Raw genomic sequence first — 13,965 nt, forward strand, 5'->3', positions numbered from 1 at the left:
ACAAGACACAAGCACACATTCCATTGGCTATCAGAGCGATACTTCACATCATATAGCATCTGGAAAACACCACCGTATACTCACAAGAGAAACTGAGACACTTCTAAAGCACAAGACACAAGCACACATTCCATTGGCTATCAGAGCGATACTTCGCATCATATAGCATCTGGAAAACACCACTGTATACTCACAAGAGGAGAGTACAAAAGGCAAGTAACATCTTAGTGCTATCAAAATAATTGGACCTTGTAGACCCCCTGAAAAGGTCTCATGGACCAGCCCCCCAAAGGGTCCCCAGACCATGTTTGTAAACCTCTAGAGAAACTCATGCACATCTGCCTAAGACCGCTCCTGGCAGCACTACTGAAATGGCCAAAACCTGGAAAATACCCAATGTCCATTAATAAGAGAACAGATGAAAAAAAACAGAAAACTTGTGGTATATTCAAACAGCGGAACAATACATAGCAATGAAAATGAATGAACTACAGCTATCACCAACAATGTTGGGGGAAAGACAAAACACAGAAGATTACATACAGTGTGATTCTACAAGGTTAAAAGGCAAAACTAAACTATATGACTTAGGGCTACATACACAGGCTGTAGAAGTATAAGGAAAAGCAAGAAAATGACTGCACAAAAGTCAGGGTAGTGGCTAGCCCCGGGGAGAGGGATGGGGTTGTGACTAGGAGGGCCACATGGGGGTCTACGCAGGTATAGTCATTGTTCTAGTTCTCAACCTGGTTGATGTTGACACAGGTTTTCACTTTATACTTCTTTAAGCTGTACATATAGGCCTGGCACATTTTTCTGTATCTATGTTATATATCACAATAAAGGAGAAAACCTACATACACAGTTCGATATCAATAATGTGAAGTACATATTTCAGCATAGGAAAAATTGTTGAAATGCTATATTCCCACATGTTAACAGTGGTTATCCCTGGGTTATGGGGTTTGTATTTTCTCTACACTTTTCCACATTTTCCAAGTGTACTTACAAAGAGCACATTACTCTTATAATCATGTAAACATTTGATATTATCAGACTTTATTATAATTTTTAGCCTACTGGAGGGTATGTAATTTTATTATAGTTTAATTTGCATCTCTCCGATTACTAATGAAGTTGATCATCTTTTCATATGTTTATTGTCCAATTTGATTTCTACTTTTACGAATTGCCTGATCAAATCTCTGGCTCATTTTGCTGTTTATTCTTTTTCACCAGTTCTCAAAATCATAAAATGTATTAAAAAAGACAAGGTTGTCATCCAAAATTGACACTATTAAGGATCAATACAAAAGAGATGAGATGAGCCATCTATGGAAATCTATGCAGAAAATACCTAAAGAGGTTGGTGATGCGCCCCAGCTAACTAGGATGAGCACAAAGCTCATCAAGGAGTCCAGGGTGTATTCCTAGAGTTGGCTACACTGACACTAATCCATGAAGACTGGCTGCGATCTGATTTACCCCAATATGTCTATCCTGAGGCAATGGGATGATGACAGAAAATGTTAGTGACTCATGAGGAATACTGAAAACAGAGTAGAATTACAAAGAATATACAGTCATGCACCATATAGCTATGTTTGTCAACAAGGGACCACACATGCATGGTGGTTCCATACGATTACAATGGAGCTGAAAAATTCCTAACACTTAGTGACACTGTAGCCATTATAACATCTTAGTGCAACACATTACCTTTCCTATGTGTAGATACACAAATACTATTGTGTTACAACTACCTACAGCAACATGCTGTACAGATTTGTAGCCTAGGAGCAATAGGCTATACCATATAGCACAGGTGTATAGCAGGCTATACCATCCAAGCTTGTGTAAGTACACTCTATGCCATTCAGACAACAATGAGATAGCCTAACAACAAGGCATTTCTCAGAGTGCGTCTCTGTCATTAAGGCATGACTATCTGTCTGTACAGTAGTCGTTCTCAAGCAGGGATGAGTTTGCCCTCCTCCCCTCCCCCGGAGACATTGGACAATGGCTAGAGTTATTTTTGGTTGGCAAGACTGGAGACGGGGGTACCACTGGCATCTAGTGGGTAGAGGCCAAGGATGCTGCACCCTACAATGCACAGAACACCCACCCACCTCACCCCCTGCAGAAAAATTATCTCATCCAAATGTCAACAGTGCCATAGTTGAGAAACTCCACTCAATAGCCTCTATCCAAGAAAATGCTCAATCCTCAGTGGCTCTTCTCCAAGGTGGAGAAAGGCAAATCCCCAGGATGCCCCACCTTGATGGGTTAATCCAAACTCCTTGAGACCTACACTCTGCAAGCTCCTCCAAGGGAGCTGCAAGCTGGGCACTGTGCTTTCTGGAAGCAGCCTCCCTCATGGAGAAAACGTGTGCAAATAAGACCAGGTCAAGTTCATCAGTGCTGGAAGGACTCTCAGAGCCACCTGGTCTACCCCACCCCTCATCAGAGAGGGAACAGCAGCTGACAGCAGCAGCATGGCATCAAGGGAATGGGCAGAAAATCAAAATGCAGACATGGAGCTGCTAGGCCATGAACCAGTACGCTAACCAACATGCATAATGGCAATGATCTCATAAAGAACCAGAGAGATAAGAGAAGTCAGCATCATTACAGAGCTACAAGCAATCACTATCAACTAGAACTGGAGAAGGCTGCAGGGAGGAGGCAGCATTTTAGCTGGATTTTGAAATACGAGTGGATTTGTGCAGTTTTGAATTGTGGCTAAGAATTCTTTGACACTCTCCCCTTGAAAGGTAGGATATATGTCCTTGCCTTGAATCTGGACTATCTTCAAGTGACTCATAACCTATAGAACACAGTGAAAGTGACACTGGTGATTTCCAAGGCTAGATCATATTAATAAAAGGCCAAGCTCTAGGCATATACTCCGAAGAACCAAAGACAGCTGTTCAAACAAAGACTTGTACATGAATGTTCACAGCAGCACCGTTCACAATAGCCAAAGGGGAGAAACAACCCAAATGCCCATTAGCTGACAGCTGGATGAGCAAAACGTGGTCCATCCATACAGTGGAATACTATTTAGCCATAAGAAAGAATATAGTGTCAACATGCTACAACATCTAGGAACCTAGAAAACAGCATGCTAAGAAGTCAGGCACAAAAGTACAAATATCGTCTGATTCCATTTATATAAAATGTCTAGAGTAGGCAAATCCATAGAGCTAGAAAGAAGATGAGTGGTTGCCAGGGGCTGGGGGGAAGAGGAATGGGGAATGACTGTTTAATGGGTTTAGGGTTTCTGTTGTGGTGATGAAAAGGTTCTGGAAGTAGATAGTTGTGATGATCACATAATATTGTGCATGTATTTAATGCCACTGAATTGTATACTTTAAAGTGGTTAGAATGGTAAATTTTATATGTATTTTACTACAAATTTTAAAAAGTAATTTTTTAAAATGGGCCATGTGGCATCCACCTTATCCACTGGAATACTCATGCTTAGAGCCCTAAGGGGCTATGTAAGAAATTCAAATAACAGCCGTCCTGCTATAAGGGAGCCCAAACCACCTGGAGAGGGTGTGAGTGTTCCAGTGGACAGCCCCAACTGAGCCCATCCTTTAAGGCATGTGAATGAAAAAGCCTCCAGAAGATGCTAGCCCCCAGCCACTTGAGTCTTCCTAGCTGAAGCCCTAGACACCGTGGAGCAGAGACAAGCCATCCCTGCTGTGTTCTTCTGAATTCCCAGCTCATGGAATCTATGACCATAGTAAAACAGTTGTTTTATGCTACTAAATTTTTGGAGGTTGATTATCAACAGACAACAGGAACAGCTTTCAACCTGGGGAGAAAGGGCACAAAGGCCTTCCCCACAGATAGCATATGCAGCAAGAACGGAATCCTTGTACCTCTTAAGACACAGGTGACTATGTATAGTTGCTTCCAGGTCTGTGTGGACTATAAACTCCACAGGTGAGGGCAGGTGCGTGTTTCATTCTGCTCCTGTTTCATTCTGGGTCCTGCCTCAGTGACCGCTCACTCATGAGTTAGCAGACAGGTATTGAGCACTAGGCCTGCTACCCGCCATCTGCCCTTCAGCTCCACCCTCCGTGCCCCAGGCCACTGGCTTGTATAAGCTACATCAACTGGCTTCTTTGCCCTCTGGCTTCTGGTTGGGTTTAGCCCACAGGTTCCCTTGGCGTCTCCAGTGCCCTTAGCATCTCAGTGTTTTTTTTCACAGCACCCTTAGGCCAAAAGAAATATCTGATAGTTCCACCATCCCAGGCTAGCTGAAGTAGCATTAAAAACTAAAAGAAGAATGTCTAAATGAGCCCCGACTATGCTGTGGCACGATTCTGGCGGTAATGAATTCCCCTGCAGCAATACTTCCTGTGGAAGGTTATCACCTCTAACTTGGAAAATAATCCCAACTAGAACCACCTAGCAATGTCAGACAGATGTTTTCTAGCCTCTACTCTAAGCAGATGTTCACTGAACGTGGGCCTCTTTGTAAGATTCAACTACAGCAATTTTCAAAGCTGCAGAATCCTCTGACATTTTATGAGAAGCCCTAGGTAGAAAACTAATAAAAACAGAGCTCAAAACTGGTTGAAGCTGGAATGGGGGTCCAGGTGCACCTATTTCTGCTCTGGCCTGCTCCCCGCACCCAGCTTGGAAAAGAGGGAATTAACACAATGAGCTGAAGCCACAGTACTGCTAAGGGTGTCGAGAGAGGTGAGCTGGCAGCATATTCCTCTTCCTCAGGAAAGAAGCAAGCATGGCCCAGACAAATCAGAAACCCTCTGTCTGCTGGCCCCAGAATGCACCCTGCTTCAAGTGCGGCCATGGGGACTGGGTGGGAAAGGCCTTGGGAGGTGGCCTACAGCATGGAGGGGGTGCTCCAAGGCAGAATGCAGGCTCCAATCTCTTTGTACAGCAGTTTAGAATCAAACCCAAGCACCAGAAATCCAGCTGCCTTCTAGGGTCCTCAGAGGTGCTTCTAAATGTTCATTGCTGCACCAAGAACATCACTTACAATCCAATTTTCTGCACATTTATTTTAAAATACTCAATGTCAAGCACACTGTGGATTGATTTAAAAATGAAAAAACTGAAGCAACATAAGGAAACATCACATACTGGTTTTCTGAAGAATGAAGAGGATGCCAGTACCTAACTCTTGGCTTCTTATTAGTGTCTTATTTTTGCTGTAACAAAATATACCAAATTTAATAGCTTAAAACAATACATATTTATCCTCTTACAATTCTGGCGGTCAGTAGTCCAACTCAGGTCTCACTTGACTAAAATTAAGATGTCGGCAGGGCTGTGTTCCTTCTGGAAGCTCTAGGGGAGGAACCATTCCTCCAACTCCAAAGCCAGCAACAGCCAGTCAAGTCTTTCTCGCAGGGCATGGCTCCAACTCTTCTACCTCCCCCTTCCATGTTTAAAGGACCCGCGTGATTACATTGAGCCCGCCTGGATAATCTTATTTTAAGATCAGCTAATTGGCAACCTTAATGCCATAAGTAACACCTTACTTAGTTCCCCCTGCCATGTAACCTAATATATTCACAGGTTCGAGAGATTAGGATGAGGATGTCTTTGGAGGCCCACCATTATTCTGCCTACTGCAGCTTCCCACCCTCCTCCATTGGGAACACCTACCTACATGAAAGATTTTCCTGTCTGTTTTTAATAGGTGTTTATGATGATTTTAAGCTTTTACATGCAAGGCGAAACTCACCAGTCAGTGGACCTCTGAGCAAGCCTTAGGGAGGGCCAGGCCTCCCCAGCACCTGAGAGCTGCAGAATAGTAACATGTAAAGTGGAAAACTGAGTGAACACACAGCAGGAAAGGCGAAAAACACCATGTGGGGAACAGAACCCAGAAGAGAAAAGTCAGTGTACCTGAACTCACAAGAACCAAACCCAGCTCCTCCCCAACATGCCCCCCAGCAGCTAAAATGAGCCTCATCATCACCATCTTTACTGCAGGCAACTCGGGCCCTTCCTCAGTGCCCACCAATGCTGACTCTTGGATGGTCTGTGTGTGCGTGCATGTTTAAACAAACAAATGCATTTTAGTTACCTGATGTTCAAAGTGATGGAAGGGATGGGATGTGACCTGTGACAGCAAGGAAGAGGCTGAAAACCCATCAGAGCAGTGGAGGCTAACAGGCAGAGTTCTCCAGACCAGTCAAGTGCAGCACAAGGGCAACCATGGAGGTTCTCCCCCTCTCCATGATGCCACCTTCCCATGAACCATTCCCAAACTCAGGCAGGGTTAAGCAGCTCTAGGCCAACCCTGCACATGCCTCTGCAGCCCATCTGGCTGGGACCCGATGCCCCAAGTCAGCCCACAAGGTTTCTGCCTGGATCCCAGCCTGGCATCTCAGCGCTGCCAGCACGTGGGGCCCACTCAGCTCTCACCCTCTCCTGAACCAAGCATGAGGGGCCTGACGACCAGCCCCAACCCAGGGATCATATGCTGCCACTTGTCACACTTGTTCTGACTGGACTATACAGTGATTTTTTTTTAAAAACGGGGATATAATTCCCATACCATACAATGCACCCTTTTAAAGCATACAATTCCAATTGGTTTTTAGTACAGTCACGCGTTGTGCAACCACCACGTTGTGCATCTATCTAGTTCCAGAACATTTTCATCATCCCAAACAGAAACCCTGTATCCATTAAGCATTTTCTCCCCATTTCCTCTCACCCCAGCCCCTGGCAGCCACTAATCTACTTTCTGTCTCCATGAATTTGCCAACTCTGGACTTTTATATAAATTATGCTTTCAAGGTTAGCATCATGTATTTTAAAAATGTGGTTTGGAATGTTTTAATATAATAATCACTAACAGAGCTTACCTGGAGCCAGGTGCTGTGTTAAGCACTTTATACGTTTCTACTCACCGGATCCTAATAACAACCCCATGAGGTGGATAGTGCTGTTATCCCCATATTACAGATGAGGAAACTGAGGCAGCAAGAGGTTAAGTGAATTGCCCAGAGTCACATTAGCACTGGACAGGCGTGCTTTAAAGCTGTGGCCACCAGTAAGCTGGGCCTCTCTTAAGGGTACAGGCACTCGGCTTGCCAGCCCACTCACCACACTTGTTCTTGGCCACTTCTCACATTTCTATGACCTGCCTGATGCCTGAAAGTATCTGAGTTCATGATCCCTGCCGGCTTTGGTAATTCAGATGAACCTGAGTTCAAATCCAGTTCTACCACAGACTGTGATCTCGGGTAAATTCCTAAACCTCTCTGGACCCCACGTTTTCATCTGAGAAATGGGTTACCACCCAGCTGCTTTTCAAGACTGTTTGCAAAGAACCATTATGGACATCAGGAGGTGGTATGGGTCACAGTACCAATGGTCTAGGGTAAATGCAAGTGAGGCACCGAGGGCCTGGCACATGAAGGCATTGCAGAAATGGAGCCTTGGTTATGACTACTACCCACTCACACCACTGAGAGTCTTCTCCCCGCTGCTCAAAAGAACAGCTTCCCACTGCTGGAGGCACCTGCAGGTGACATACCTGTCCTCGGAGGATTTTTCAGAACTAGTAAAATACACAATGGATGGAAAATCCCTCTGTAATCAGAACAAGGATCACTTGTTAACTGCCCTTTAAACTCCTGGGAGCCTAAAGCCAGTCTCTACTTGCCAAGAGCCCGGAAGGATTTCAAAAATCATGCTCGGAGGTTCTTCTGTGTGCTTTCTGAGACCTGCTGTGGTTTCTCAGTTACACCCCACTACTGAGGACCAGGACCAAGGATAAAGTGGCTCTCAGACAAGCCTGCCCAAAGCATTGCTATAGGACTCAAGGAGAACCTGTCAGCGCCTAACTGAGCACCTGCGTTGAGTTCATTCATTCTGACACAGCAGCTCTGACACTAACCACCGGGATCCAGGAGATGGCCAATGCAAAAATCTTGTCATCTTATTTTGGATAAAAGATCCAGAAAACTGGGTCCCTATCTTGAAATACAAGCTTCTTCTGTTTAGCTTCGTAATTTAAACAAAAAGAGATCACTGGGTAAGTCTTATCTGGGTTGAATCCTGGCTCTATCTCTTCCCAAATATGTGACCAGGGTCCAGGGTCCCCTCATCTGGAAGGCAGCGATATAATACCTAACTGCCAAATTGTTGAGGCCATTTCAAATAATATATGTGAAGTACCTGGCACACAGAAAGCACTCAGGGGATGATAGCTGGTGGCAAGGCTGCAGATGTAAGACTAACATATGCCTGGTCCCCTCAAGATGCTTTTGTAATTGTAGGTGTTACATGGATGAGTAAACAGAGGTTCAGAGAACTCATTTTCCCAAGACCACTAAGTGATAGAAGTAGGGCAGCCTCCAGGTATGAAGGCATTATGCCTAGTGCTTAAAGGCAGCGAGTGTGGAGTCAGACAAGCCTGGGCTCAAATGCTAACTCTGCCAACTAATCACTGTGTGACCTGAGGCAAGTTACTTCACCTCTCTGTGCCTGTTTCCTCATCTGTAAAATGGCTGCAATGGTTCTCAGTATCCTCCACCACCTCCTAAATCAACTAGTGTAACAGGCAACAGTGAAGACCTGAGACCTACTCATTTATATTCCTCATCTTCTCAATATGCATACCATGTTGAAGACTTTCAGAAGATAGCCTTAAAGGGAGTATCATTTTTCTAACTTTTGTTTTGCTTCCACTTTCAAAATTTCCATGTCATTAGATGCAAGTCAGTCAAGTGATCACACTTTTCCCCATAAAGGCATCGTAGACAAAATAAACATTTTATCCCCAAAGGGAAAAATGAAAAAGAAAATTCAAAAACTCTTTACCCCTGCAACTTGCTTTATTTTTCTTCACAGCATTGACAATACATTATATAGATCTTGATGTTTGTGCTTGTTTTCTCCCTCCCACCAGAACATCAGCTCCATGAAGACACCTTTGCAGAATGTTGAATGGCCCTTCTTGTATATACTCCAGGAGGGTTGCCTGCATGAAAAATATTTTTGCATCTTTTGCAAAACTACCTTGGCTAGTACCGTCCACTGTTTTCCAGTGTTCCTTTATGTGACATAAATCTTACTAGAACTCAGTAGTAGGACAAAGTTTGCTTTTTGCTGAGCTCATGTTTTTCACTAGCTGGATTTGCTTTCATTGTCAGGAAGCTCAGAGCACAATTCCAGGCTCGATTACAGTGTTTTCCTTAATCCGTTTTTCTGATGTGGACATGGGATATAAATAAGTGTAAGAAGATTCTGTTGGTAGACGTTTAAGATCCTATTTTTAACCACAGCCTACATTTATTCTAAGAAGATGTTTTTCAAACTTGACTGTGCCTGCGAATTACCCAGGGATCTAGTTAAAATGCAGAATCTGACTCAGTAGGTCAGGGGTGGGGCGTGAGATGCCGCAGTTCTAACAAGCGCCCAGGTGATGTCTATGCAGCTGGGTCCCGGACCACATTTCGAGTAGCAGAGGGTCTAAGAAACTTGCTCCCTTGTTTCAGCAGAATTTCTCTGTCCCCCTCCTTGGCAAAATATGACTAAAGTCTCAAAAACTGGAGCGGACACCAGAAGCACTTAAGGAGCTGGTCAGACCCACACATCGCCGCCCCCCGCCCCTTCCCCGTCAAGATCCCAAGGAAAGGGGGTAGGAATCCGCCCAGGAAACTCCCCAGGTGCTTCTGCTGTAGGTGGCCTCGAGCAGATTTTGAAAATGACAGCTCTCTTCAAGGTGTTTCCAAAGGTAAACTCCTGTGGACACCTGCTTGTTCAGGATTTTAGCGGGGGACCATCCCGCTGTTTCTAGCCCAGCACCAGCAGGGATGCCGTCCCTCCTCCTTTCCTGCAACTCGGACCGCGGCGGGGACTGCCCTCGCGGGCTCAAGGCTCGGACTCCCGCCCCTCCGCCTGCACAGCCCGGCCCGCCGCGGCCTCCACCGCAGGCCCGCAAGGCGGGGGCCGCGCCGCTCATGCGCAGAGCGCCCCCCGGGTCCGCAGGGCGGGGTCCCCGCGCGCCCCTCGCCCGCCTTACCTCTCTGGACCAGGATAGCCAAGGAGAAAGCGAGGCAGACGAGGAACGCCGAGCGCCAGGCCATGGCTGGGAGCAGGCGGAGGGCTTCCAGAGGAGCACAGTTAGCGTTAGAGCGCCCGAGGGGAAGGCCGAGGAGGAGCCAGGACGGAGGAGGAGCCCCGCCGCCACTGCAGGGCCGCGCCCAGAGCCGGCGCGCGCGCAGGGCGGCCCCGGGAGGGTAGAGGGAGGGCTCGCTCCCGTGCCGGCGCCTGGGGGCTCCTGGCTGGGGCAAGGCCGAGGGCGGGGCCTAGGCCTAGGGGCGGAGACACTGGGCGGGGGGCGGGGCTGGTGCGCGGGGCGGGGCCCGCGGGCACCCGGTGGGTTGGCGGGTCTGGGTTGGGTAGGGCACCAGCTCGCTGTCTGCAGACCAGGTCCCGCCCCGGCGCTCGGAGGTGGACCCCGCGAACCCCGAGCAGTGAGTCGCCAGTAGCCGCGAAGCGGGAGGTGGCGGGGTGAGGCTGCTCGCTGATTTCCACTGGTGCGCCCGATTCCTCCCGGGCCCGGGGCGGGACCGAAGGCGACACACAGGCCAGCCGCGCCTGCCAGCCGGGTGACCTTGGACAGGGCTCTTCCCCATTCTGGCCTTCGTGTTCTCGCGGTGAAAAGCTGTTCCCTAGGGGCCCTTCCAGCCACGGCTCTAATACCAAGCACCCGCGCTCTTGCCCCCTCCCCTCCCTTCCCTGCTGGCAGCAGCAGTGGAGCCCTGTCCAGAGACTAAAGCAAAGGGCAAACAGCGGCACGTCTCGGGGAAACAAGGCCGAGGCCGGGGACGCCGGGGCAGGTGGGGGCGGGGGGCGGGACGGTCAGGAGCACTACGGGCTCGGGAGACTCAGGGGTGGGGACTGGGTCAGCTCTCCCGAAGCTTTGATGAATGCGCTAGAAGTGCAAGTTCACATCTGCAGAGTAGATCTGAAAGACGTGCTTAATGACCGACAAACGCGCTGCAGTCCTTTCCCATGAACCCCCGCAAACGGAGTCCATCTCCCAGACCCGCAGAAATCAGATTCCAACACTGCCCGGACCAGCAAGATGCAGCCTTTGAAGTGAACGCTCCCAAAAACAGCCCGGGCTGCTACCAGCTTTTGAGGACAGGAAGTGCCGCTACTCTCCCGAGAGGCAGAGTGGCGGTGTGCGCAGGTCCCTGCCATTATGTGGCACAGGCTGCCCTGTGCCACATCCTCCTTAGCCAGCGGCTACTACCAACTCCCCCCAGTATCCGTTCGGCAGCCCCCCCACCTGCCAGCACCGCCCTGCCGGAGAACCCCCCAGTGGCTCCTGCCGACCCCTCAGCCATAGTGTGGGGCGGGGGGCTCGTTGAGATAGAGCCGAGATTTTTCCCTTGTGGCTTACATCTACTGCCCTGAATCCTGGGGCTGCAAAAACAAAACAGCATATAAGGAGTAGATCTTCCCATTTTCCCGGCATTGCTTATTCTATGGCACTAAGTAGCTGGAGAATTAACAGAAACAGCTGGTGGTTATTGAACTCACACTATATATACGTGAAATATTCCAGGCATTTTGTCCTTACTTGTTATTTCTCATAACGACCTTATGTAGCACCTGATAACGAGGGGAAAGGAGCAAAATGGAGATTCCTTGAGGTTAGGGAGTTAGCCAGGTCCAGCCTCATAAGTGTCAAAGAGAGAAGGGGATCACTAGGAACCCCAGCAGGTAAATGGCTAAGAACATGTGCTTCAGAGCCAGACCAGGTACAAATCGTGACTAGACCCAACAAGACTGTGCTAGGGGTCAGATGAGATGGTGGAAGGTAGGTGGCCTGGCACACAGTGAGAGAGGCGGATGTTACTTGTCAATCTTGTAACAGCTAAATAAATACTGGCCACTGTGAGGATGGGATGTTACTGTGTAATTCCAGGCTGGGGACATGCCCCCAACTTTTCCACTAAGTCTGAGTGCCCTGAGCCATTCCCTTGCCCTCTACCAGGAAGGCACTAGATTTCCTGGACTTTGAGAGCCCTTCAGATTCTGATGGGTGAACTCTGGAGCATATACTCTCATCTACAAGGAGGAGGTGAGGAGAGTACAGCTTCTAAGTTGAGGCTACCTCAGTCAGCATACAGTGGACACAGTCACACCCAACTGAAATGTGCAATATGACCATCTTCTAGAAGAGGGGTAGTTCACAAACTGCAGTCCACGGACCAAATCTGCCCCCAACCCCACCTATTTGTATACCCTTCGAACTAAAAGTAGTTTTTTTGCATTTTTATATAGTTGAAAAAAAATCATATGACATGGCAAATTTATACAAAATTCAAATTTCAGGGTCCATGAAGTTTATGGGAATACAGCCACATCTATTTGTTTCTGTATTTCCTGTGGCTGTTTTTGTGCTTCCACAGTGGAGTCGAATAGTTGCAACAGAGACCAGGGGACCCACAAAATCTAAAATATTTACTATCCAGCTCTTTACAGAAAAAGCTTGCTGACCTCCATCCCAGCAGATTGAACCATGGCAAGGATGAATATTAACAGGTGATAATGTGGGACCTAAAAAGTGTGCTCCTCTAAAACACAGCATGAACTCAGAAGATGACCTGTTTTGATACAGGAATAAGAACCAAGAGAAAAAGACAATCTTTATCATTGTGGCCAAAAGATGCCCATTCAAAAAAAAAGTTTGTTAATAGAAATATTGCAAATGTTTGAGATCAGTTATCCTACCAGATACCTCTGCCTTTGTAAAAATGACTCATCTAAGTCCTGGTTTGTCTCTCAGTCTCTTGTAAGTTAGGTTAATGTGAGTCAGATTAGAGTCTGCCAGGCTGAGGACCTGCCTGGGGCTTTGTGAGCCTCTCAGTCAGACACTGCTAACCCTGCTGAATTGCAACTGAACAGGGAGTTGACTTACAGAAAATTCTGCACTTAGAAACCATGATCTGTGCGCCACCCCCCATACACACACATACTCTCACTGCCAATGGACATGGGTTCTGGGACTGACTCCTGGCCAAGCCTGCCTTATCTACAGATGACCACCTTGTTACCATCCTCTTGGTATACCTAGTCTCTCCCTGAATTTCTCATGCATGCCCTGAAAATTGCCACGAATTGAAAAACCACTTGGCCTGACAAACTCCTCTCTTAAAATGTCCACCTTTTCCCAGCTCTGGCCTAAGCAGAGAGGTGTAGCATGCAAATGGCCACCAGGCTAGCCTGGGAGTACAGGAGAGGCACAGATTCCAAACAGCTACCTGTCATCTCGCAGTCCTGGGCCTCAGCAGCCTGCCAGAACAAATGAAGTCCCATTGCCATCACCAGCTCTGAGTTCCTGTTCTTGTTCTCAACTGACACAAAACCCCTCCTAGCAAAGTCTCCACTCTCGGTATTGCAGGGAGTTCAGAAGGGGGCCTCCCTCGCCCAAGGCCAAAATCAGCCCCACCCAGGGCCCCCACCACTGCTGAAGGAGAGCACCATTGTCCATGGTGACAGTGCCCTTTCCTGATATGCCACTGCTGCCACCACTGATCCTAGGGGACCAGAGCTGAGAGGGAATCCACGTGGGGGGTGGGGGAGGGCAGGGACAAAGGTCTTGCCCCAACCCTGGGTCACCCTGTGTCCCCTGAGACCCAAGCAGCTCAGCTGGTGCTCAGGCTTCAGCAGACCTTCCACTGGCTTCCTCTAACCTGTAAGCCTTGGCCTTAATCCCTCTAACCAAACCTGTTTGAGAGCCCAGACTGGGGAGGGGGTGGGAAAAGGACAGAACACTCTCCCTTCCCACCCCACTCCACACAGTGCTGGCCAATTAAGAGACAAAGACTCCCTGCATATCAATGGGAATGAGAACTGCTCTGGCCAGCTGGGGGAGGGGCACTCCGGGCTCTACGAAAATTTCCCCAAATGCCTGACTTCACACTCAAGTTTCACCAGTCCCAG

General features: G+C 47.9%; 1 protein-coding gene across 2 annotated transcripts in view; it reads right to left on the reverse strand.

The window, feature by feature from the left end:
- The window catches only part of CD99L2 (CD99 molecule-like 2), a 122,129-nt gene extending 111,919 nt beyond the window's left edge, over positions 1-10,210 (reverse strand). For both annotated transcript variants that reach the window (XM_012658375.1, XM_012658373.1), the window contains exon 1: positions 10,028-10,210. In XM_012658375.1, the coding sequence (XP_012513829.1) occupies positions 10,028-10,091 (64 nt within the window). In that variant the 5' untranslated portion in view covers positions 10,092-10,210. The remainder of the gene's footprint in view (positions 1-10,027) is intronic.
- Between the last annotated feature and the right edge of the window lie 3,755 nt (positions 10,211-13,965).

This window comes from Propithecus coquereli, unplaced genomic scaffold (genome assembly GCF_000956105.1).
Source record: "Propithecus coquereli isolate 6110/MARCELLA unplaced genomic scaffold, Pcoq_1.0 Scaffold583, whole genome shotgun sequence".
Taxonomy (NCBI): Eukaryota; Metazoa; Chordata; class Mammalia; order Primates; family Indriidae; genus Propithecus; species Propithecus coquereli.